The sequence below is a fragment of the Alligator mississippiensis genome, chromosome 1 (genome assembly GCF_030867095.1).
Source record: "Alligator mississippiensis isolate rAllMis1 chromosome 1, rAllMis1, whole genome shotgun sequence".
NCBI classification, from domain to species: Eukaryota; Metazoa; Chordata; order Crocodylia; family Alligatoridae; genus Alligator; species Alligator mississippiensis.
The window spans coordinates 97567808-97595056 of record NC_081824.1 but is presented as its reverse complement, the minus strand read 5'-3'; the positions used below and the strand labels follow the sequence as shown (position 1 = coordinate 97595056).

The following is a 27249-nucleotide window of genomic DNA, read 5'->3' as shown; positions in this document are numbered from 1 at the left end:
TTCTTCATATTTAAATATCGTGACAATCTCTGGCCCACTGTCTCAAAGCTTTACTCATCTGTGCTCTAACTGACTGTTAAGGGATACAAATAACACTTATAAAGTCAACCTCTGTGTAATACTGAAGCAATAAAAGCATTGCCATAACTAACAAAAATATCAAAATATAGGCATATTTACAACTAGAAAATAAACTATCGTATTAATTCATGGATCAAGAAATATTTTTTTTGATTTAGAGACTATGAGACTGTTTGCATTTGCAAGAGTTTTTATTATCTTATATATCAAGGAACAAATAATAACAGCAAGCATTTTGCCAAGCACAATTGCAATGAAGAAAAACCCTCTAGTCAGAGATTATTATCCATATTCCAGCATATCAATGGTATATTCTTATCCTATGAATGTATTAACCTGAGATTAAACCCTGAAATATACTGCAGCCTCTCCTTTTGTAGCTAGAAGAAAAAAAAAAAACAAATTACATGCACTCAAAAGTCTCCCTACTCCCTCTGCACCTTCATCATAAATGCCTCAGGTCTATCACAGAACATGTTTACATAACATTAGCAATGACAGACAACAGGAAAAAAAGTATATTTGATGACTAATAACATAAAGGTTAGACTGATATGACCTGGCCTTTGTACTGAGTAGCCAATAATTAGGTAAGACACCTTCCTGCCAAAGCTATGTACTATGGAAATAATTTTATCTGACACCGTAAGACAGGGGTGTCAAAGATATGGCCCATGAGGCAGATCAGCCCTAGCAGCCACTTCATCCAATCCCCAGTGCTGGCCCTGAGTCACAAGTTGAACCATTCATGATACATGTCGTGGGGTGCCTGACCAGCTTCACACACAGGGCCTGAGACATGTGGTACCAACTCCAGGACCCACATGGGGCCAGTGCTGGACCCCCCCTGCATGCTGGACCCAGCACCCAGGCTGCCTACTTCAGCCAGTCTGAGAGGTGAGCTGCAGCTCCCACCCTGGACCAGAGAGATCAGGTGCCATATTTCTCCAGTCTCTCTGGCATATGGGGGGGGGGGGGAGGAGCATGGTCATGGATCCCCCCAAATGTTGGATTCAGTACCCACATTAGCTGGTCCAGGACTGTGTCACATGCCGTCACACTCCAACCAGTCCAGGACCCACAATGCACATGGTAGACCAGCTGGAGCAGGCAATGTGGGCACAGTATCTGGCATGCAAGGAGGAGGGAGAGATAGAGTGTGGGGGGAGGGGGGGCAGTCCAAGGGTTCAGTCTAGCCCATGGAGCCAGCTCCTCACTGTTCATCCAGCCCATGGACCAATCCTGTGGGGCCAGATGGGTTTGACACCCCTGCTGTAAGAGAGATTCTTCCTTTAACATCAGCATGGAATAAGTAGCCATGCTTTTAAGAAATATTGTGAGATTGATAATGTTCCTTTTGTCAGGAGTCGGGGCACCAAGCAGGTTAAATTGCCTCCATTTGTCCCTAATTACCTGAGTGAGTCTGGCTGCCAACAGTCTCACTACTTACAGCTGGCCTCGATTGCCTGCACAGGCATAGCTAACACCTTACCAGCAGCCACGCTTTCAGTGCCCAGCAGACTACTCAAAAGGACAGATGCTTCTGTGTCTAGTCTTGGGTTTCATTATTACTTCCTGCCTGCTGAAGTTTTTGCTCTGGACTTGCCAGCTCATCATGTCCCTCTGCCCCATTACTCCTGACTCCAATTCAGGCAGCCTGATAACAGCCAGCTTCTGGCTCATGGCTTTAACCTGGTGATCACCTATGTCTTGGTCCCTTACAGCTACAACTGCCTGCTCCAGACTCTTTTCACATGAGACCTAAGGCTCAGATCCTGACCTGCTTTGCTCATCAGAAGTCCCATTAGCAAATTTTATGAAAGAAGCAGAGTTAGGTATAAACTGCATCATCCCAGCTAAGCACTGGTTCCTTAGATATAGTAACTATTCCTTCAATTACTTTAGGTAATTACAATCTGCCTAGCATAACCTCCTCTCTATCCTGTAACTTAAGTTGGATACTTCATTCTTTTTCATTTCTTGCTTGATTGAGGTAGTATGTCTTTACACTGTTGAACAATTGCTACCTTATACTCTGGAGGACTCAAGGCCTAAAGGCTAGGGACAGACATTCAAAAAGCCTGAGCGTGAATTGATTGAATCTTTGCAGGATAGTCTAACCTGGCTAGGCTAAACCAGTTTTGTAACCAGACAGACATCCCAGAAATACAGGCACAGGCCTGCAGTGGCTCAGGCTAGAAGCCAGGGGGTGCTAGAGCAGCCCTCCCTTCCTTCCATAGCATACAGCTGAGGGGGGCATGGCCAGACTCTGGCAGGAGCTCTGATTAGCCCAACAGAGAATTGATAACAATGTTTATCACCCAATTAGGAAAACAGCAGAGAGACATTACCAGCTACTTGTTGATTCTGCCTGTTGATTTAGCACGGACTGTAGCCAACATGTGGTCTGCTAACTAATACACAGATACCTCTCCACAAGGCAGAGGGGAGGGGGGAATTTCTGCTTAGCAGGGTGTGGTAAGGGGAGAGGGGAAGCAGCCCACAGTTTGTGGAGCTGCAGCCAGGAAGCAGAGGGGAGGGGCCAGCCCTGCTGTGGAGCAGAGAGCCCTGTCTAGCCCAGAGACCATGCTGGGATGCTGGGGGTGTCTGGTTTATCTTAAAACAGCAAGGGGCCTGGGACAGACATTGCATAAACCAACTTGAGCCAAATCAGTTAAGTCTGATACTATATTCAATCAGGTTTATCTCAAACCAGTTTCAGTCATGCTCAAACTTGTTTATGTGCACTGAACATCTGTTTTGTTACAAGTTTAAACCAATTTCTGATCACTTAAACTAATTTATGTGTAATGTCTGTCCCTAGCCAAAAGGGCCTCAGAGAAGTGCTATATCTCTAATCGCAACTTCTACCATCCCATCCCATTCCAACCCTACTATGACTTTTGCTTTCTCTCCCCTATGACATTATTTTCTATCCTTTGTTCTCTTTTTTGTATGACTTATCACAAACCCATCCCCCGCATGCCCCCAAGTTTCTCCCCACTCTCCTGCTACCTGTCTCAAAGAATAGGCCAAGGTTTGCACTGGGATAACTCCTTATCCCCACAAGCCTTAGCACCACTGCCCTTTACCAGACCTCAGCTCTGCAGCAGGGGAATCTCTGACAGCTTCAGGTGGCTTCCCATAGGGTTGTGAACAACTTTTAGGTCCCCATTTCTGTAGAATGGGTCAATCTGGAATATCACTTGCCCAGGGATCACCACAGACAATCAGTAAGGAGACAAAACAATTAAAGGATTTATTATGTAGGAGGAAAAATAATACAAACAGAACACACTGTATGTTTGAAGACAGAACAAAAAGATAAGATTAGTTTCTTACTCTCTCATTTGGTCACAACCTAGCACTCCTGAGAGTCCTGCCAGTGTTTCCAGTCCTGCTGATCTCACCAGCCCTGTCTTCTAGGGACCTGGACTCTCTTCCAGCCTGGGAAAATTCAAAGACTCCTCTGTCTCCAAGACAACTCCCTAAATACTTCCAAACCAGCACTCCCTCCCAGCTCCCCACATCAGCATTGTCTCAATTCTTAATGAGTCTCATGATTCTCTAGAAATTTCTTTCCTGCCAGGGGCAGCTAAAATTCCTCTAGCTAATAGTCCATTACTCTGAGATACTTTAGCTATTGTAGAGTTGTTTTCCCATTAGAGGAAGATAATACCTTGGGTGCCCATCTCAGTAGTAGTCCCTTCTGCCTGTGATTGAAAGTGGCAATTGTTCTTGCTCTAATAATAAAATAGTAAGAGCTAATTGGCAGTTTTACCTACCCCCTTTTGCTTAAGTATGCATTCCTCATTTCCTTTGGATAAACAATATTCAAAATCATAAAGATATATACAGCCAGAGATAAAAGTGTCAGAAATTAATACAGCATAATTAATTATGCTGATAATTGTGAAAAGTGTAAAAAATTAACACAGTGTTGGTTTTTCAACAAGACCATGCACAATATCAGTGAAACAAACATAAGAAAAACCCTATGACACCCTACAAACCCCTTGAATTTTACTGGGTTTTGTGACATGACTCTTTTGCTTTATACCCCCATTGCCTACTTTTATTGCTTCCCCTTTCTGATGGAGATAAAAAAATCTAGTGATGTGTGTTATATGTATGTATGTCAAGGGTTTAGCCAGGGCTAAACTTGCTAAATGTCCTGGTCAATTGATCAAAATTATTTGTATTGTGCACACACAAATAGTAGTGGCATATAGGTTTGTGATAGAACTTTCTGACTTGCTAAACATAGGTGAGTGTACAAGGTAGGATAAAAGGTGTACTTATATTTAAACACTGGGAAACATTTGTGACAATCTGACAAACAGAGGCATAGCAAGCAATTTCAGTGCCCTATCAAAGATGCTGTCCAACACAAAAGCATAGGGGTGTGAAGCACTACAGAATGGTGCCCCATTCACCTGTTCCCTAGTTATGCTACTGCTGACAAATATATTTATTTGTGGGGGGGGTAAAAAAACCCATAGAAGACTGCCATTTCTAAAGTTAGCGAGCCAAAATATTAATGTCAGTTTTACTTTGTGTCATCTACTTTGAAATTTCCCTGGTCAAGGTGTGTATTGTACTTGTACTACTTTTTTTAATTCCATTGAGGACCAAAGAAAGAGGTATATTTGTTTATTTTTTAACTGCAAGTTGGGCTATAATATAAAACACAACAGAAATTACATTTTTTGGAAATCATCACCATAAAAGAGACTGTCACTCAGGTGACTATTTACAAAACCAAATCATTCCATCCTACTTAAAACTCAGGATGCAATTATTCCCTGTTACTGTCCTTTGTGGAAAGAGAAAGGTTCTATAGTAAAGAGAGAGTGGTCAGCACAGAAGTGTATGCTTGTATAAGTGGAAGAAAAGAAAAGGAAAAAAAGCAATGTAGTGATTGGTGGAGCAAAGGTGCTACTCAATGGGCACATCTACATGAGATGCTAAATGCACAGTAAACTAATTCTACTGTGCATTAGTGCATCACAGCAAAGCCATGCTAATGCACTAATCCGCAGTATATTTAGTCTACTGAGCATTAGCATCACTAAAAAGAGCATGCACTGGTGCCTGTTATTACAGGTACTAAACTTAATGTGCAGAAATATGGCACATTGATGCATGTGTAGACATGCCCAGTATGAGTAAAGCTGCTTTTAGGAGCTCAGTCTCTAGGTGGAGATTGCTACTAGAGACAGGCTTGATTCAAAGCCTCTAGATTCAGATAACTGAAACTAAGTTTGAAATCCAGACCTGCAGTTTGAAACAAGGCCTGTGTCTGCACTAAAAAGTTTTAACATGGGCAGCAACATGCCACCTTCATCATACTGTCTCTTCAGTGAGCAGGTCTACATGAGATATTAATGTAACATAATTTGCACCCAATTTTATTGCTCTTGGGCATGTGTGCACGGGGGGTCAGTCTGCCAGCCCAGAGCTGCTCTGTCCTGGTTCAGCATGCTACAGAGGGGTTGACTGAGGCACAAGGGTGCTACAGTGCAGGGCTAGCTAACAGAATAAATAAGTCCACCATAGAATAGTATTTGTGTTGGGCAGTATTATCCTACAGCAGAGTTAATTCATTTCCTTTGGCATGATAGGGGCACACATGTAGACAATGATACTACTGTGGAGCTATTTAGTCAATTATTCAATAAAGCATCTCATGTAGATGCACGTGCTGTGCCTCAAACTCTTCAAGCAGGTATATTGCCAGAGTAAAGAAAGTTTCCATGTTGCTGTTGTTATTCTTTAATAACCAATACTGTTTTGCAAAAGTACATAGGACTCAGTCTTAAATCACGTGCCATGGGCTCCACAAATACAGCAAGATGATGTTTCCTCCCTAATGAGTTTGCAACCTAAGTACTACATATAGTCCAGGCCCATTCACCTCTTGACCCATCTGATGAATCTTTGTGCATACCCAAAGGTGCTATTTGGAAGTTAAATTGTGGAATTGGATCAATGGCACCAGTAGAGATCCCTAGCGTGACAGCAAGTGGTAATAATGTTCATTTGCTATCAACCTGGATACAGTACGTATTCCAGAATTGTCACTGTATTGTTGGAGTGACCATCTTTTTCTTTGTCCTCAGAAATCAGCAGTAAGATGATATACTATAGAATTCAACATGAGCTGAGCCCTGAAGACATCATTCAAAAGCTGAACATGGCAGAGGAGATGCTGAGGGAAATCAGAAGTCGCAAGCCTTTCACCAGTCAGAAGAAACTTGCTGATGATGAGGCTGATGCAGCACAAAAGTGTGAGCTTTTTTTCTGTTTCTCCACCTGATTAAAAGATCCAGCATGACAACAACTCTCCAGTAGTGATCAGGTCATAGTAACAGGCAATTCTGAATCTATATTGAGCCTCCTTTCAGAATATGTTGACTTTAGTAGTTACTGGGATATTGGAGCATTCATAGCTTGAGAATATGTGCTATCATGACAAGCATAGGAAACCTGTGAACCGATAAACATTCTTCCTTTATGGCTTACTGTAAATTATTATTTTTTGCTTGGACATGAGAAAACTGTGATTTAGCCATGACTGCTTCTTTAAAAAAGACAAATAAAAAAAGCAACATGAAGGGTGGCAGTAAACTAGTATCTGGCACAATAAGAACAACATCAATTTTAGATACACCTTAGATTCAGTATTATGGGGGTCTACAAACTTATACTAGTGGAATTACTGATTTGAGTGAGGTTCCCCAGCTGATAATTGAAACTACATGGTGGGAAATCAGTGTTACAGTTATCTTACACCATTTCCAACCTAAGCTAGGTAATTTTTGGAATAAAGCAGTATGCAGTGTAAAACTCTTCCATCCAGAGAATAAAGGCATGAGTAGATGAAAGAGTTACACTGCATTAAAAAAAAACTGGCTGTGGTGTATCTGAATCTGGTGTAACTGTTTCATCTGTCCATTCTCAACCCATAATAAGTAAAGCTAAACCATAATAATTTCTTCCAGTTTCATTCACAGGCAAATTACTGTGGTTTAGGTTCACTTATCTCATAATATGAGCAGACAGACTGAACAGTTACAATGGATCATTTAACATGAATGTCCCCCTTTAAATAGTGGAACTGTCCAAGCCTTGAGAGTTAGCTGAAGCACCACATCAGAGAGAAAATAACCTAGAAAAAATACCGGAATTTCATGTCTCTATATTTCAGATGAAGTTAAAATGAAACAAGTTTTTCCTATTCAAAAGAGCAGGACTAATTTAAAAAACTAGCTAAATATTATAGGTGAATATTCAAATGCCCTAGCAAATGTGATTTTATTGGCAACCTAGCTAAGGACAGCAAAGACAGGTCATGATGTTTTTCTCGTGCTGGTATATGTAAACTTCTTCTGAAAGCATTTATCTTCATCTTCATCTCTTTGGAATATCTTGGAGGTAGGCTAGAAGCTTCTGCAACAGGAGACAACAATGGAATTCAGAAAGATTAATTAATATCCTCTGTCTCTTCCTGTAGTGCTAAGGCAAGCTGAAGAGTGGCAGGTGTTATATAATGCCACCAGATCTATGTTCCCTACTGTACTGGACCAGATCAATGACCATGACATGAAGATCTCAGACTTACAGGAGACACTGGACCAGGCTCTTGACTATGCCCGGCAAACTGAGGACATAAATGAAGAAAACACAGCCAAGTTCCAAGACTACAAGGTATGTACAGTCTGGATGTTGTTGTGTGTCTGGGCAATCTGTTTTCACTAATAAGGTCATTTTAATTTTTAGATTCTAAAACTGTGTTGTTTTGCCAGTGACAGTACTAAGCTTTTCCTCTGCCTGAGATGTTGTTTGGTAAATTGAAGCTGTTATTCTCAGAGGCAGTGTAAATACTGGTTAATAGAACAAAATAAAAGTCCATTTCCAGCTCCATATTTGGTTAATCATGTCATCTCTACATATGTTCCTTTATCTCTTTGTGCTTCTCAGAGAAGAACCTCACTTTATAATTATGATTAAAGGACCATAGTTAAAGATGTAATTTGGCCCACAGCAGAAAGAATTTTACTTTCTCAGTCTAGATGTGGGCTATATACCATGTACTATTATTTTTTTTATTTGTGAAGTTACAGTAAGAGGCAAATACCTTAAAGAAGATGACAATGACATACTACATAACATATTGGCATTATTGTTCACATATATTTCAGACATTGTGCAACAAAGCTAGGGGGGCTCCTTTACAGCACAGCAGAGCTATTCTAAATGCAATGATGACGTGGGGGCTGCTTCATATACAACATGCTGAGTAAAAACATGAAAAGAGCCTGTGTTTGTATAAGTAAACTGGCTTTGCATTAAGAGAAACCATGCAGTTCGCATTCTAGCCATGCTCGTGGAGACTGACTTCCTGTACCTCCTCTGAATCCTTCTTGTGTCACTTTAAGTAAAATACTTATAGGTTCATTAAACCAAAGATAATGACTCTCTTATAACATGGGCTATCTAAATTCTAATTAACTCTTTGCCTGATTCAATGGGATTTGAATTTAGTTCTCCCACTTCCCAGATGAGAACCCTGACCAACAAACTAAAATTATTCTTACACACTGTCTGGTTCCATTAATATTTGTACAAAGTAGAACAACAACACAGGGAAAGACTGGTCTCCCTATAGCCTAATGATTAGCATCCTCCATAAGGAGGGGGCTGTTACAGGTTCAGTTTTACTTGAAGAAATTAAATCTAGGACTCACACATCATGGATTATTGGATAAATAGGACTACCTCCACTCAGTGGCAATGCATAGTGGGTGCACAGGGGTGCATGTACACCCCCTAAGAGCACTGGTGCATCCTCTGACAGGCCGTGCTCACGGGCAAGGGGGTAGGCAGGAGTGCCAGTGCCCCCCTGCAAGAGCTGGCTGGGGAGTGAGAGCACCGCAGCCACTTCTGGGAGCGCCACGGCTGTTTCCCGCTGGCTGAGATTGGCCACGGTCACTGACTGATCACTGGGGGGGCACCAGTCGCCCATGCCTCCACTAGCCCTTTGTTGCCTTTGCTTTTGCAAAGGTACCTGGTAACATGACCATTCCATGCAAAATAATTGCTTAAATCTTTTGGTTTCAGTGAAAAATATATATAAATAATTTGGGGCCAAATGGAATAGATGAGTGACATGAAAAATCAATTACTTGCGAAGTCCTACCCAGGAATTTGCATGGGATTTCTGTAGTGTCCTTACATGGCCAGTAGGACACCTGTGCCATGAGCAACCTTATGGCTTACAACACTGGTGCACCCCTAAGCGTTGTTTTGTTTCAAAACAAGCACAGAGATAGCTGCCTTCCTCCGAGCTTACCAGCAATAGCTGCCTCAGTTTCTCACCCTCTCTCACACACACACCACGATGGCTCCTCAAAATTAAAGCCCTTGGAAAGCCCCCTTCTGTGCAGGCTGGAGATAAGGGCCGACTAAGAGGCTTCAGGAGGATTCAAGAGGCTGCTGGGAAACAGAAAAGACCCTGAGCTGGGGGAGTAGGTGAACACTTGAAGTTAGAGAGCAGGCAAAAGGAAGAGCAGGTGCCAGCATATTTGAGTACACAGTGTATACATTTTTATCTTTGAATTTTCACTTTGTAACTGTCATACGCACTTTAGTGGGATGCAGGAGTGAGTGAGAAATCATCTGACTGACAAAACCGTGATTTATTCTTTCTTTTCCTTGTTTAATTGTCATGATTTTTAGACTCGCCTTGTGACTTCTGGGTAGACCAGCTGTGAGAATTTAGGTCAATTTCATAATTTTCAAGGTGGGTGATCTGGTACGAAACGGTTGGGGTTGGTAGTTATAAAAACTTACAGTAATGTGGAAGGTGAGAACTAGTGCATAATAGTTACATATAAAATTTAAGCAGCCTGGTTTTGTAAACTATTCTACCAGAATCTTAGGATCCTCATGTACAAAGTCTCTTTTGTTCTTTTCTTCCTTTGTTTTATAATTACAGTGCAGCAGCCGAGCTGCAGCTCATCTCATATTTATGAAGGAAAGCCTGAAGTGTGCTGGATGTGGTCATAATTGTTCTCTGTTTTTAACCATTGTTTGATGTTCATGACTCTCCATAATCAAGGCAGATGCTCCACCAAAGAGAACATTCACATTAGCTTTATTGTTGTCATGGAAAATGTATCTATCATTCTAGATAGAAATCAAAATCTTCCCCAGCTCCAACTATTCTACATGCGACTTGAAAAAGTCTTCCTTTAATTTGGCTCTGAACTGCCAGTGCACTTTCCTGATAGTTCATACCCTTAACTGCTCACATTGTATTTCCAAATTGTGTTTATTTTTCTAAATAAAGAAAGGACTCCCTGAGAACAGGAAAACTAAAAAATCTCAGAATATTAATACTGCACTTTAATAGTGCACAAAACATTTCTGAACACATTTTTTCTTTCTCTTCAGGAGCAAGCTGAAAGAGTCAAGGAACAAACCGATGAGGTCAACCGTACTCTGCAAAGTGCCACAGATGCTTTGCATGAGTCACGACAGATCAGCTCAGAATTACGTGATATGCAAAAAGTATGTGCCTGTACATATTGCTTTAAATGCTGTACTTGGGGGAGTGGTATTTTGCTTTGTTTGTTTTCTACAGATCATAGCTGCATCCAGACAAGTGCAGAAATGCAGTATGTGGAGACTCAGACCCATCTGTGGAGCCACACACTGCACACGCAGGAGTTCCCCTTGCTGGTAGCAGCACGGGGTGGGGGATTTGACCCCAGGAGATTTGCAGTTGCTGGCCCCAGTCTCCCCTACCCCACCCCAGGTAATCTGCCATGCCCCAGAGCATGTCTGGCATGGGCATTCCCCTGGGACAAATAGCAGTGGCACAAGATGTTTGGTTTTTAATGAAAATAGAAACAAAAAATAGGGTTTTGATTAAAAGAATAGAAACTTTACTGAATAGATTTGGTTTCCATTTTTCCTGTTAAAATTAGAATGTTTTATTACCAATATGAAAAGAATCCACAAAAATTCATTTGGGTTGGGAAAAAAAATTGAAACCAAAATGTTGCTTTTCATTTAAATGTCATTTGAATTGGAAAATTGATGCAACAGAAAATTAACCACCTCTAAGCATACACTTTTCTGTGGTGGATAATGCAATATGGATGTGTAATTCTAATTGTGCGCACAAGAGATGCTGCCAGTTTGCTTTTCTCCTTTAATTGTTAAATATAAATACAACCAACACATTCTGGGAAAGGCATCCAGTTTCATATCAATAGAAGACAAAGATGAACTGTGCCCTATGATAGCCACCTTACCTCCCACCCATGCTCAGCAGCATCAGCAGCCGGGCAGAAGATGTTGCTCAGTGTGGGGGAAAAGCAGCCCCTCCCACTCACCACTGCCAGGCCCTTCTTGCTGCAGCCACCTTGAGCCCATGCCCGAACTGCCCTGCAGCTCCTTTCCACCACCATCATCACCGCCTCCAGGCCCCTCACACGCAACCTGGCTAGGAGAGCTACGACTGTCTCAGCCCACCCCTTCCCCAGCCCCATGCCTTTGAGATGAGGGCAAAAACATGGCCCAGCACTGGCCCCCTCCAGCCAGGGTCTGCCTGGCATGGGGGAAGACCACACCAGGGTTTTTTTGCTTCACTGCAGCCCAGCTCCACACCCACCCCAGCCCCAACCTGTGAGAGGTAGGGGGGAAGGGGGGTGAACACACTGGCCCAGCAGGGCACTGGCTCCCCCAGCCAGGGTCTGCCCAGTGTGAGCCAGGCTGAGGTGGCTCAGCCCTGTCCCCTCCCTGGAAGGGGACTGAACTGGTCCCCGCCTGGCTCACCAGACTGCAGGTTTTCACCACCCCATACTGAACAGACCCCATCTGGGGTCGGCAGTGCTGGACTGGGCCAGTGTGTTACCCTCCCTACCCACCCCACCTCTCACAGGCAGGGAGCTGGGGAGGGGGTGGGGCTGAACCCATGCCAGCCCAGCAAGCCAGGCTGCAAGGGAGTAAAAAGCTCCCAGTGGGGGATTCCCCCCACCCCACACCCCCAGACCCCAGCTGGTGGTATCCAGTGCCCATATGGGCCAATTAATTCACCCCACATACCCCTCCACATCTCACCTCCTGCCTCTCTCAGGTGGAGGTTAGGGAGGGGGCAAGGTGGGGCTGAGCTGATCCCAGCCTGGTGACACAGGCTGCAGGGGATTGAAATACCCACAGTGGGGGCTTTAGCCCTGCACTCGGTAGACCCTGGCTGGGGAGGCGGGGGCAGGACTGGGGCTGGACCACTGCACTCCCCTCATTCTGCCCCTTCCCTTCACAGGCTGGGGATGGGGCTGAACCTATGCCAACCCCATTCACCCGGCTGCTGTGGGGACAAAAAATTCTCCACTCCTTGGACTTTCCTTCCTCTTATCCTGGACAGACAGGAGCGGGGGGGGGGGGGGTCCATTCCCTTTCCCCCCCACCCTTCATCCTGCTAGGCTGACAGGTGCTGGCAGGGAGCAGAAGCTTTAGTGACTTAGCTCTGTGATAGCTGAGGGAGGGGCCAGCCCTGCTCTGCTGAAGCAGACAGCACAGCCCAAGGCTGCAAAGCATTCTGGGCATAGGTGGCACGTAGGGAGGACACGGTGGGGCACATGCCCTCCTGGAGAGCGCTGCTGCCCCCCCCGGCAGCGAGTGCTCTGGCTGGTAGGGGGCCATGGAGAGCATTAGTGCCCACCCTGAAATCGGCTCCACTGGCAGCACATTGGCAGCAGATGTGCTGGCGGCAGAAGTGCTGGCACTTCCACTGCCGCCGTGCCACATACGGTAGTGCTGGCACATCCGGGCACCGCCATGCCACTGGTGCCCTCAGCAACCGGCCGTTAGGGGACTCACCGCCTGGGTCGCTGGCTGGCCGCTGGGGGACCCTGAGACTCCGGTGGCACCAGTCGCCCATGATTCTGGGATACTGGGGGACTGTGAGTTAACTTGAATTGGGAAGCGACCTGGGACTGACGTTCCATAAACCAGTTTAACCTAAATCACTTAAGTCAGATACTACATCCAATGAGGTTTATCTAAAATCAGTTTAGGCAACTTTGAAAGCATTTTATATGCACTGAACTTCTGTGCTGTTACAGGTTTAAACCACTTTCAGATCACTTAAACTGATTTATGTGTAATTTCTGTCCCTAGCCTAGGAATATAAGCAGGCAGCTAGGAATCACATTGTAAAAAATATGAATGCAGGCTGATCTGGTGACCTGCATAGTATTTGTGTGGCCTTACGGAAGAGCAAGCTGTCCCATCGAGGGGCACTAGAGGGCTGCTCCTTGGGCCGCCTCCTTAGGGAAGCCCATTGATTGACAGGCTGTCTTCTCCCCTGCCTGGGAAGAGGGCAGGCTGTTAAGTTATGAAAAGTAGCAGCTACCACAGACAAACAAGGATGATTCCAGCCCTAGGAGAATGCCCTGCCCGCATTTGCTGATTAGCAGGAAGAAGCACTCCCCCATGGTGAGAACTCTCCTGGTTCCTGCCACAGGAGAACAGCTGTACCCCTTGCATTTCTCTGGGCTGACCCAGAAGAGTGTAAGGAGAGGCAAGGAGCATTCAGCTGCTGCGACAAGTCTTCCAGAGCCTTGCTGCTGGGGCAGAGCAGCCTGCTTCACCCCACACTCCAGACTGAACAGAGCAAAGACTTTTCTCCCAGAACAAGTGGAATGTCTGCATGAAGCCTAAGACTGAAGACTGAACTCAATAAATGTATAGATAAACATAGAGAATAGTATTTTCTATAGGACAGTACGATCGGACAAGGAGTCCTCGGATCAACAGTCACTAGGTGGAATATAGGAGATTGAGCATTTGCAATCAATGTGTGGCAATATGGAGGTAATTCTTGCAGTGAGGTAGATAACTGACAATCCCATGCTTCCAGTCTTCTTCTGGTTGTCTCTGAGGGCCAGGAAAAAAAATTTCCCCTTAGGAACTCTACCAGTTTTTGTATTTTGTGTTTTTCATCTTCCACCGAAGCACTGGGACTGTCCACAGCTAAGACTGGGGGTTTTGACTAGAGTATGCTGATGCTAGGGTATGCTGGTATCTAGAAAACTCAAAAATAGCCACCTAGAGTGTCTTGCTTTTCTGCTTAGGGTCATACCAGTCACCAAATTTAAGATTGGGAAGGATTTTTTACTATAGATCTGACTGACACATGGTGGGAATTTTTGCATTCTTCTGCAAAACGGAGCATGGTTGTTTTCCATCCAGATTTTGTCATCATATAATAACCAATTGTCTCTCTGTCATAGCAGGGGTGGGGCATTAGGAGTGCCCTGGTCTCCCCTTCTATGCTGAACTTTTTTCACAATGATTGTATTATATAGGATGGTCATAGTGTTTCACATAAGCCAATTGTATGCAAGGATTTAAAGTAGCAATGCAGGGGAATCCTTGGGTAGGTAATTGCCTGCAAACACAATTTACTGGATTGTATGGCTAAGAAAACTCCTTCCTTTATCAGATGATTTTATGTAATTTCCTTTGCACTAGCATTGTCTTTGAGTAAATGTCTCTCCCATGTACCTTTCTCAACTATATCTCCCTATATAGATCTTCACTTTCTTTCTGTGGGATTTCTGATATTTTGACTTATATTGACTCTTTCCCCACACTTCCCATTCAGTTCCACCACTTCATTACAATCTGTATTTCACCCACTTTCATCTCTTGCCTCTTTTTAAAATTAACATAAAATGTAATACTTAAACTATATGCTAAAATTAACATGAAAACCGCACTGCTAAGAGTTGACGGATATTTTTGTTGCTGCTTTCAATTTCTTCTTTTTCTTCCTTATTGTGTTTAGAATGCATCTGGATTCTATGCAGAAATAGATGGCGCTAAAAAGGAATTACAAGAAAAATTAGCCAATCTGTCTCAATTTGATGACAATTTGGTACAACGGGCTATGGATTATGCACAGGAGCTTCAGGAACTTGCTAATGAGTTGGACTGGTAATATTTAACTACATCCGACTGTATTGTAATGATTCAAGAGCTACTGGTGACACAGATAGGTGGAAAATAGATAAGCAAAAATATAGTGACTTTATATGTACTGTCTGTTAATAAACATTAACTAATTCCTATGAGGTATTATATCCCAGGAATTACCAAATGCCTTAGGAGCTGGTCACATTTTTTTTAATTTTATAGAAAAAGAAAACATTCAAAAAACATTTTTTTATAATTTTCCCTTCTTTCTTGAGTCATTTCTTAGTTTTTTTTCTTCATAGTCTCAAAATAACATGGGAAATATAAGTGGGACTGGGAAATATAAGTGGGACTTGCAAAAACAGCTTTTATGAATAAGATGCTTCGTATTAAAAATGTTCAATAGACTATAATGAAAAGTGGGTCTGTTGCAGTGGAATAATTCAAATACCTAGATGTGCATGAGAATGTGAAATTGGTCCATTTGAGTACATAAAAGATGTTCTAGGTCTTTCTCTTCTAAGGAAAGATAAAATTGAAACTTTTCCTACTTTGCTAAGAAGTCATCTTTAGATGGACTTGAATTATGGCCTTATTTACAGTCATGACTTCATCTAAAAAGTATTACTGTAAGAGAATCCTTACAAAAAGCACTTCACCAAACTCTACCTTTAGTAATTAAATAAAATGATTTATATGCATAAATGTTTGCAAGATCAAACCTTAACTGTCCATCAAATATCTAAATAAATGTTAATGGTCATTCTTTATTATATTTAAGCCCTGATTGGGAGTTGAAACTATAGAAAAAGTTATGCAAAAAACTTTCATTTTCTTTACTATAAAATAATACAAAGAAGACACTTAAAACTATATATTCTATGATTTTACATAATCTATAGCAAATGACTGCCAAAAAAATTAGCATGTTAGGTTTGAGATCAGCTAATTAATGCAAGTAAATTTATTAAAAGGGAAGTGCCTCACGACAAGTCAACATTTATAGATAGACTTCAAAAGACTGCGTCTCCTGAGAAAGTGATTTATTGAGCTCAAGACATTAGGAATTTAATAGAAAACAAATGGAAATATTTATAGATTGTGCAGGTAGAAATATGAGGTACTTTTTATTGGAAAGATTATCCTGCAGTGAAAATGTAATCCTTTAAAACATTTATTCTGCCTTCAAATCATTTTGGTTTTGTGGGCTTGCTTTTCTTGGCACTATTTTATTTGATATAGTTTTGAAGTAGGGTTTGCGAGATGTTTTATAAATTTCATGAGAGCACTCAATCTGAAGATGTAATAAGGCCTGATCTTGCAAATGCTTACACGGGTACTTGATTTCATTACCAAGAACAAAACATTGGACTAGGCATTTTCGTGGAGTCAAACATGTGTATAAGTATTTACTGGGTTGGGTTCTAACCCTGAAAAGTCAGGATAAGGTGCTTTAAAGTTCCTTTCTGAACCAAACAAAAGCGCTGAGAGAAATCACTTCTCGCATGAATAAGGCTTGGCTATCCCTGTCTGTCACGCTGGTTTCTGGAGTGGCTGCCTTCTTGAATTTTGATACCTTCTGTATCTGGACAGGTTTAGGCTCATTGCCCAGTCCCATCTTGGAGGCCTAGTGGACTGCTTTCAATCTGCTCCCCCTCCTTTGATGGGTCTGACTTGGTAATATTGGAGTTGTATGTCCCACAGACATAGCTTTCAGTTATTGGAAAACACAAATCTTCCTACTATATCGCAATATAGTCTCAGGAGAAGGACAGAGGATGATAGCTTGCTCAATTATTAAATGCCCCTTGAAATGGTCATTAAAAAATAGGGTTTTTAAAAAGAAGCCAGCATTTGCATGCCTCTGCTGTCAGCTAAGCCATTGGTAAAATTCCTATTGATACCATGGAAGCAGAGTCAGACTACAGCTGAGTGCTTTTGAAAATCCCATCCAAATCCAGTCCTGTCCCTAAATTCTGGTTTCATTGAAATCAGATTGAAGTAAGGAGGCAGACATAGAGGTCAGAATACTGTTTGGGCCAAAGTGTTACCTATGTTTACAATTCTGTATTGTGATTTCAAAAGTAGATAAGAGTTTGCAATTGTTTTGTATTTTCCATTTGCTATCTTTCTCACAGGAATTTACACAACATTGATACAAATGGGTTGGTACAAAGGGCATTAAATGCTTCGAATGCCTATGAAAATATTGCTAGTTATATCAGTGAAGCTGATGAAATTGCATTACTGGCATTAAACACTACACACCGGGTCAGTGATGTAAGTAATTTTCAGAATATTAACTTGTACTCTGCAATGAGTTGGGATCTCAACATGCTATTATAGGACTTTGGAAGCAAAACCCAGTTATCAATCGTGTTTTAGTCTTAAAGCCTCTTTCACACTTATTTGCAAGAATGTGGTTTTAATCTCTGTTCCCTGAATAAATTATAAACTGGTTAGTTACTAAATCCCGCCCCCTCCCAATTTCCCCTTCCCCCCCATAATTTCAAAAGGATACAGTGTTATTCTTTACTTCTCCTCAACTTCTGGGTAATGTTTACAGACCTACCAAATTCACGGTAGAAGTGGGCTGCATGGAAGCTCTTTTAATCTTGCAGGTACCTCTGCTGCTGATTGGCTGAGGGATCCTAGTAGTCCTGTTGTTTGCTGCTGAGTGGCCAACAGGCAAAAACAGTGCCATATTTAAAACCACAGTTTTCTCCTCCCTGCTGATCAGGAGTGAGTGGCAAGGATCCTCTGCCAATCAGCAGCGGGGGGGGGACACGGATGGGACACACGTGCGGGAAGCTGCAAGAGTAAAGGAGCGGCCGTGCAACCCACTTCAGCCATGAATTCAGTAGGTCTATAGTCATATTAATAGATGCTGTTCAACAGCTGACATTTTTACTACCAAAATGTCTATATAACATATATTTGAAGAAAAAGAACGAAATTCAGAAGCAATGAATATGGTGATATCTGTTCATCTCTACTGTCTCAATTTAGTTAAGCTGTTTAGTAAATGATAATAATGTAAAGAAGCCAGAGGCTGGGCAGAACTTGTCTTGCATGCATACCAGCCCAGCCTCTGGCTTCTTTACTATTCATTCCATCCAGGAAGAGCACACACCAACTCCAGACCCTTCCTCAGCCTGACAAAGGGTTTTTTAACCTGAAAGCTTGCTAAGATTTTTTTTTCCAACTATTTCAGTTGGTCTAATAAAAGATATCAGATTCACCCAAAGAACCTCGTCTTCTAGTATGGAGGCTTTCTCTTCTGTACTCTCTCTTTGGAGACCATTCAGGCTAAATAGTCCAGCTTCAGGATGCTGCTGCTGGGCACAGTAAGGATGCTGTTACAGGTTACCTTTAAACCATTCTAAATCTGTGGCATGTTAGGTGGTGTTAAAGTTAGAACAGTTTCAGAGCAGTTGCACATTAAGGCTTGATATCATCTCTGAGCTGCACAACTGTGACTAACCAGTAGAAGGCATGATGAGCAGAGGCATTGTCAGGAGCCAGGAGGCAGGAAGCCTGCCTCCCCAGACTCCGTGCTCTGACCACACTGGGCACTGAGCAGTCCTTTCCCACTTCCCCATCAAGAACACAAGAGGCAAAAGAAGGAAGCATGCCCTCCCCCAATTCTCCTGGATAGGGGAGAACTGCCTGGATACGGGGCAAAGGCCTAGCCTATGAGAGGAGAGCCGTTTGTCTGGCCTCTTGCCCAAATGTCTGTGTGACAGGACCTGTGTCCAGGGGTGCTGTGGTGCCCCCTGGATGACAACATAATTCCTTCCCACTGTGACCCCTCTGGGTACCATTCCTTAATGTTAGACTGCCATGCCTTGATGTTGTTCCCAAAAAAGGTTGGGAGGCTGCTCCAGGGAGTCCAGAGAGAGTCTAGTCCTAGTTCTATTTGCCTTCACCGAATCCACTGTGGCCCTCCCAGCCCTACTGATGCCTTATGAAACCAAGTTCCTTATGGGCTGTGTTTATGGCCTCTGTCTTCCCCCATAGCCATACCCATGCCTCGCAAATATTACAGGTTATCACATAGGCGATGCATAGGAGGGCATGGGGGGGGGGCATGTGCCCCCCCTCAGATTGGCTGCTGACACACTGCCAGCTTATGCGGGCAGTCACCGCTCACCACACCCTCCCCCCTCTGCTGATGCCACTGTCGGCTTTTGCACCCACTCACCACTCCCCACCCCCACTGCTGCTGCCAGTGTCTGTGGGCAGTTGTCGCTCTCCACCCCACCGCTAATGCCACCAACACTGCCACCCACAAATTGTGCCCCCCAGGAGGTACCAGTCATTCATGGGTTATCACTTCTATGGGGTAACTCACCCCCAAATGTAATGTTTGACCCTTCAGGACTCAAAACCTTTGTCAGGGCTTTGGCTTTCCAGCCTTGGCCACCATTTTCTGACTGTGCCTTCCTTTAACCCAGATCCACTGCACTTTACCTTGGCTCTTGGGCACCAGGTCCTATCTTGCCCTTCCTGGACTCTGTGCTCCTGGCCCCAGTGGCCCTCCTCAGGCTCTGGCCTTGGCCCTCAACCTTAACCTTCTCTATTGCCTTTCCTGGTTCAGGCTTTGGCCCTCTCAGCTCCTGCCTACCTGTGTCTTATGCCCCAGACCCCTGGCAGGGCCCAAAATCCCAAGTGCCCCTTGGGCATCCCTGTGCCTCCTCTTCACTCTTTACAGCCACACCTGGTCCAAGGCAAGTGATAACTTTAAAATGAAACATCCCCCATCCACTTGGGGTAAAACAAATATTTGACCAGCCATCCCTCCATAGGCTCTCTCCTCTGTGTCTTCAACACTTTTTGCATCTGCTAGGGTCTCTCAAGCCACCCTCCCTCCTGAGAGCTCCATCCCTTGTAAGGAACTGGCCTTTCTCCCCTGCTCTGACTTTTAAGTGCCTTGGAGTGCTTCCTTTTAGGTCAGGTGACTGTCTATCCCTGGCACAGATGTTCCTCTTTAGGTCTGATGGGCAGATTTCTCCTCCCGATTGCAGCTTAGTGTAATTCCAGCTGCTTGTTGATCTCCACAGCCCAGCTAGCCAGCTGTGCTTTTCCCTGTCTAGTAACAGGAGCCTTTGATTTCCTGTTAAAGGCTGGTTCAGGTCTCCTGGGGTTTTTAGAGCCAGTAGCATGGTGCAATGTGGGATGGGCTCATACCCACTGGGGGAGAAGGAAGGCGTTGGCTTGGTGCCAGTATCCCCACCTTGGATAGTAGAGCTTGGGAGGATGAAAAGTTTGTTAGGATAGAGGGGCTTGGAGCTGCACATCCTGGGATGCTAGATGACTACAAATTGGTCACTTTATCTCCATGGACCATCTAACACTAGGTAGAAGGGTTCAAAGATAACCCTTATGCAAAGTGGCTTAACTTTAAGACACTTAGGCTACATCCAGACAAGCATGGCCATGCAGTATATGGCATCATAGACACATCTGTGGTGCCACATACCACATGTTCAGCTGTTCTCTGCACTGAAAGGGAGCAGTGCAGGGGTTTTGATCCCTATATATCAAAGCAGTGTGTGCTGCTCAAAACCAGAGCCTGGCTAGCTGGAGTCACGCTCTGGCTGCCAGCCAGGTTCTGCGTGACAGGATCACTGCTGCTGTAGCCCCAGGAGGCCTCCAGGACCCCAAGTAAGGCTGATGGGGCCAGCATAGTGCTGGTCTCAGCCTCCCCTACCCCACCAAGGGCAACCTGCCATGCATCAGAGGGCGTGTGGCACAGGCGTTCCCCAAGGACAACAAGCACCATCACAAGGTGCACCGCTGCTAGTTGTCCCTTGGGAACCAAGGTGTGGATGAGGCCTTAGAGAGTATTTAGCACAGTTTATCATGCTTTAATGTGTGGGGACTCCTGTTTTAAGTGCCTGTAGAATGGTTTAAAGGTAATTTGTAACACCACTCTAAAGTTTACCATATTGACATGTCCTTAGGCACCTTCTATTTAACCTATAGTTTGCTCCTTTCTGAGTCTGTTGGTGGGGAGCTGAGGATGGCAGCCTCTTTTTTTTTTGAAGGATAGGCTCTGAATAGCACGCCTGCTTGTTAAGGTTATATTTGAATTGCCTAATATAGATGACATTTCTACTATTCTTCAAGCTGATTGTTCAGTTGACCTGTCTGGAGCAAACATGGTTTTTTAAATCTCAATTAAAATCTACAGAAAATTTGTATTTCATGCATTTTTTTCATTTAGTCACCAACATTTTACTTTAGCAGAGAAAATGAAGCTACAATGATTCTGTAGTTTGTACCTACATGAAATACAATGTCATCCAGAAATGCAACCATAGAAAGAGAGACATTTCATCTAGCCTGACACTAACTCTTTTTTTAAATGAATCTGCAGGCTGTAATTGGAATTGACACTCAGATCATCTACCATAAAGATGAAAGCGAAAGGCTTCTCAGTCAAGTCAAGAAACTACAAGAAACAGCCAATGCTAGTAAATATACATTATTTTTCTATTGGTTTTGCTGCTTTTCAGTACTATAATAGTTCTGCATATAAAAATGGATTTCAGAAGCACATCATTAAGGAGGAAATGCTGTTTTGACAGAACAGTGTATTGATCAAAGTGAGAATCCAGTGCATTAGAAGAGGCAAATGCATAGTCTAAGTAGCTAATAGGGTGCCAAGCTGCCAAAAATTTTCTTTTATTTACAATGAGAACATTATACGACTATTGAAAAATCAGTCACCTGATTCTGCAATTATTTATTCATCTGGAGAACTTTACTCGTGTGAATAGATTCTCTGAGTTCAGCATATAAATTTGTTAATGCTTGCAGGATTTGACCCTACAAATCTGGTAGGAATAAAATAAGATTTAAAGGATCAATGGGAATTACTGCTTATATATTTCAAGATGTCATGCTGTCCATAAAAGCTTGCCATAAAGGTAATCCTGTAATACATTAGTAGCTGTTAAAGGCTGCTCTTGATCACAGAGCTCTTTTTAAGAGGTGACCTTTGATGTGGACTGAGGAACATCTTACAGTTTCTTCTGAAAGAGCTCTGCCCAGTGAACAGTGGACATCAGCTGGAAGATTGCTTGACAATTTAGATTACCTGAAGGCAACATTGCTAGAAGGCATTATATTAAAACAGGCCATGAAAAGCACTGTAGTATCTAGTGTAGAAAATACAATATAACTTTTCAGTATAGAAAAACTTTTAACTATTTTTAAGCACTCTTTAAAACCATAGAGGCCAATTGTTTCTTCTGTTTTTTCCTTGCAGATAATGATTTAACTGTTGCAGACACAGCCTGGCGTGTTAATGAAACTCTAGCTAGGAAGAATGATTTGAAAAGCCGCCTGATGAAAGCCATTAAGCAAATCCAATCAACAGAGCAAGGTTAAAAAAATACACCAAATGTTATCCTTTCAGACTACTGAATTTAGACTAGAAACCCACACTGCAGTTTGGAGGCAGCTGACAAACTTTAAAATAAGGCTTTTTGAAACAAATCTGACTTTAATCCACTCAAAATATGGGAAAGTTTCTTGGAATGTTTGTGAAAACAGAAAATCAATGTACATTGTTCTGAAAAACACTCCCCCTCTGAAGTGTATGTTTTTGACATATTTGGGCACATAATACACATTAACAATTGCTCCCAAAATTTCTTATTCATCAAAATTCAACCAAAATTTTGCCACCTGAGTGGTTTAATCAAAACCAGAAAAATGCTCACAAGACAAAGCTGAGCAGTTTTTACCTCTTCAACCTGCAAATAAGATGATATACCAATATAAAAGATGATATGGGGAGAAATGTATTTACCATATTTACTCAAATGAAAGACACTGTTTTTCACCATTTAACATGAGGAGGAAAGCCCAACATCTTAGAATCGAGTATGAGGTGGCAGGGGGATGTGGGGGCAGGCAGCTGCTGTGGCTCCAGCTCCAACCCAAACCCAGGTCAGGACTGGAGTCACAGTTGCTGCCTTACCCCTGCTACCTTTGCACCCCCTGCCACTCCTCCCCTGCAGTCTTGGGCTCCTGCCACACCCAGTCTCTCCTGTGCACTGCTTCTCCCTACCCTCTGCCCACCTCGCCCTGCTTATTGGGCTAGGCTGGAGCCATGCTAAGTGCCCCAGGCTGCAATGGGGATGGAGCCTGCTGGGGACCTGAGACTAAGCAGGGCAGAAGCAGCATGGAGAGGGAAAGAGGAGAGAGGACAGAAAGGGTGGTGGGGAACTTAGGCTATGGCGGGTAGGCATAAGGAGGCTAAGTGGACATCAAGAGACAAACTGCATGCTTCCCCCACTGCCTCCACACTATTTGCCCCCTACCACCTGTCCCTTACTGCCCCTGCTGCTTCCTCCACCACCTACCCCCTTACTGCTTCCCCCACCATCCCACTACCCACCCCATTATTGCCCCTCACTTGCCCCCACTGTCTGTCCCCCAGCTACTTGCCCCATTACTGCCCCCTTCAGCAATTTTCCCCACCACCACCTGCAATAGTGAGGGGACACATTTAAGGCAGTCCCCCAATAATTAGATTTTATACATGGAAAATTATAATAAATTTATATATTTTCCATATATAGAATCTAATTATTGAGGGTCGTCTTAAATTCAAGTTCATCTTAGATTTGAGAAAATACAGTAATTCCTAGGAAGTCATTCTTTTTCAAATAAATAAGAACATGAAAACGCCCTTTAATACTGAAAGTGGAGAAACTCATTACACTGCACTTTCCACTGAATGATGAGATAATTTATTTTGCCATCTGAAGACACCTCAATTTGCCTTATCCCTCAGGTTATTAAAAACTGCTCTCTGCCACATTATTCTTGACATTAATGCATACTGAATAATCCATGCATTTGCAGACCCACTGCACTGTTGGCTAAAACCTAATTTAAGTATATATAATGCTTGACAGGTAGAATATTTTGGGAGTTAGCCATTAGTTTGTGATTGACTAGGTATCACCTTAGTTCTTCAAATATAGAGAGGCCACAGAGGATTCATCAAGTATTCAACAAGTCCTGAAAGTCAAGTGAAGAAGGTCAAAATTGCTTTAATTGAAACTTCATTTTTAAGGGGAAAAAAGGGGAACTTTTTCTGATCAGGACATTCTCATGTCTGGCTTTGTTGAAATGTTGGGCATTTTCATAAAATAATGAAGAAAACTTTTAAAAGATAAGTTGTCAAAAATAACACACGTTTCCATCTTGTTTTTGTTTTTCCCCTATAAAAACTTTACAGTTTTTCTTCCAGAAACTGTATGGAAGACAAAATACATGTTTATCATCTCTGGTCCAAGGTACCTGGACACACCATCCATTCCCAAAACAGTGAAAAGATTAGATTATAACACTCAAGAATTATAAGCTAAGAAGCAGTCATCATTAAAATAACAACAGACAATGGGAGGTCTTGATCATTCCCTGTGATATCTGAAAAATAAAACAATAGTTTGCTTTTGTCCTCAGTCTCTACACAAGGTGCTTAACTGTGCAGTAGTGTAGTTTACTGCAAAGTAAGCATCTGCATCACATGCTTACTATGCACAAACCTCGCTAATCACAAGTAAAATTGCTACCTGCAGATGCAAGTAGCAAATTTACTTTTGATTAGTAACGGTGCAGTAGTGCTTATGTAGACGCCCGACTGGGAGCAAATCTGCTCCTGGTCAGCTGTCCACCAGGGGGTAGGAAATTGCTTTCTGCCCCTAGAAGCTGCCTGATGCTGGGGCGGGCTCTGCCACCAGAACCCCATGCAAGGACTATGTCTCCCTGACCTGGCAGCAGGGAGCTCCAACTCCCTGCTCCGAGATGGCAATCAGGGAGGGGAGGCTGGGAGAAGCCTATCTCCCAGCATTGGCTCTGCAACCACAGAACTGGCACTGAGAGATAAGGATCTCCCAGAACAAGCCCTGAGGTCGTGGAGCTGGCACTGGGAGATAAGGATCTCCTAGCTCTGGCCCCCAAGTGTGGAGCTGGCACTGGGAGCTCTCTGCTGGCAGGGGCTGGGGTGCATGTTCCTCACTCAACTCCACAGGTGGGGAACAGGCTGAGGAGCTTGTTCCCTAACTTGTTCCCCACCCAGCTCTGAATTCACAGAGCTGAGCAGGGAACAAGCTCCCCAGCCTGTTCCCCATGCAGCTCTGCGCTCATGGATCTGAGCAGAGATCAAGCTCCACAGCTTGTTCCCCAGCCTGTTCCTCACCCAGCTCCACACTCACTGAGATGAGCAGGGCACAAACTCCTCAGTCTCCACCCTGCATGGAGGGCAGGGACTGGGAACTGTCCTGGTCAGGGGCAGGTCCCAACCTCATGCCCTGAATGGGTGATTGAGGCCCAGGGCTTGGAAAGAGCTGCAGGAGTGGGGTAGGTCCCCTGCCTCAATCTGCCTGCGGGGCAGCTAGCAGCGAGCTAGCTGCCAGCTAGCTGCCCCATAGACAGATCGGGGCAGGGGACTCAGGCTTGCCCCTTCCCTGCAGCTCTTTCCAAGTCCCCTGCCTCTGATTGGGAAGCCAGGACAGGAGCTCCTTGCTGCCAGGACAGGGGGATATTGTTCCTGCCCCGGCAGCAAACAGCCCATGTGAGCAGGGTGTGAAGTCCCAGCCCCGGCCAGGAGACAGCTGTTTCCTGGTTTGGTGCTCCCTGTCAGCCCCTAAGCTAGCACCCAGGGGAGCTCCCCCTGGTGGCAGCAAGGGCCCACTGCAGGGTCCCAGGAAGTGGGAGCAGTTTGCTGCCATTAGGGAATAGCTCCCCCTCCCCGGGAGTGTTTGCTTGCAAGTAGTTTATTTGCAAGTAAACTAATCCTGGATCAAATGCATGTGTAGGCATGCCCAGTGTGAAACAGCTCCAGCACTATTTAAGCATACCTCTTACTAATCTTGTTTTTCCTTTCTGAGGCATTAATTATAGGTACTATACTTCTCTAATTGGGTTTATTATTGTTTTTTCTCTCTTACATAGGGGATGCTAGACAGCACTTGGACCAATCTAAACTTATGGCTGATGAAGCATCACATACTGCAACAACAGTAACTGAAGCTACAAACCCAATGGCTAATAATTTGAAGAAATGGTCTCAGGATCTTCAAAACTTTGAACATGATGCAGCTGCATATGACAGTGCTGTGAACTCAGCTGGGGATGCAGGTAACATTCTGTATTATGGTACATCAATAAGTTTTAGTGTTACTTGATGCTAGTACTGCAAGTGTTCATCATGTGGTAGATCAATGATTGTATCCATTGCATATAGCAGGAGAAGTCTTCTCTGTCATTTTAGAACATCATTTTAATTACCAGTTAATCACAGAATCATAGAAAATTAAGGTTGGAAGGGACTGCAGGAGGTCATCTAATCCAACTCCCCAGCTCAAAGTAGGACCATCCCCAACTAACTCGTGCTTATTTGAAAAAGAGACTTGATTCCTTGACAGTGTTGAGTGGATGGGCATTTTCAAGAGTGACTTTAGGCATGTCCACATTTCCTGTATGAAGAGCCAAGTGCCACCATTGAGAAGCATGCCCCACACACCACTCTGTGGCTCTGGCCACATCCTCAGGGCAACACTAAACCAGCCACACTGCCTGATTTTCAGGCCTTGTTTCACACTGAGTGGGAGTAATTAGGTGGGGTTTACTTCTCAGCAGCATTCTCAGGCTTGCAAGAGAGGCAATGCAGGCATGCCTTTAAGCATTTACAATATGCCTAAACTGCATCCCTGGGGTTCATAGAGAGGACCACATTTGATCCATGTCATTATCCTTGTATATGCCAAACCCTGAAATGCAGTGGTAAGGCTGTCCTGGGGACACCCTTCATGCACAGTCAAGCACACCAAGTGTAAGATTCAGGACAGGGTGCAGTTGCACCCCTGTTTGATTCTTGCTCCATCCAAACTTTAAAACAAACTACCTGGCAGTGGCAGCAGCATTTCTATCCAGGCATCAGTGAGGTAGTCAGTTGAGTTCATGGCTCATTGTAATCTATCTGAACCCTGCTAATCTCTCTTTATGACAGGTATTAATGGCCCTTTCTCCTTAAAGGTCTTGAAGTTCCACTATTCAAACTATTCTTTCTTCTGAAATTTTGCAGTCTGTTAGCCATTCCGGGTAATGTCCGTCTTCTATTTCACACCTGTGCAGACTGTTTTTAGCTCT

At 43.7% G+C, this 27249-nt stretch overlaps 1 protein-coding gene and 1 long non-coding RNA gene across 2 annotated transcripts in view; one reads left to right on the top strand and one right to left on the bottom strand.

The window, feature by feature from the left end:
- The window catches only part of LOC132252194 (uncharacterized), a 194636-nt gene that overhangs the window by 105885 nt on the left and 61502 nt on the right, over nucleotides 1-27249 (bottom strand). The window lies entirely within an intron of this gene.
- The window catches only part of LAMA4 (laminin subunit alpha 4), a 172826-nt gene that overhangs the window by 88463 nt on the left and 57114 nt on the right, over nucleotides 1-27249 (top strand). Inside the window, exons 10-17 of the mRNA XM_006263095.3 lie at nucleotides 6204-6371; nucleotides 7598-7791; nucleotides 10540-10656; nucleotides 14945-15093; nucleotides 17211-17352; nucleotides 21455-21551; nucleotides 22349-22465; nucleotides 26053-26238. Coding sequence (XP_006263157.2) covers nucleotides 6204-6371; nucleotides 7598-7791; nucleotides 10540-10656; nucleotides 14945-15093; nucleotides 17211-17352; nucleotides 21455-21551; nucleotides 22349-22465; nucleotides 26053-26238 — 1170 coding nt within the window. The remainder of the gene's footprint in view (nucleotides 1-6203; nucleotides 6372-7597; nucleotides 7792-10539; nucleotides 10657-14944; nucleotides 15094-17210; nucleotides 17353-21454; nucleotides 21552-22348; nucleotides 22466-26052; nucleotides 26239-27249) is intronic.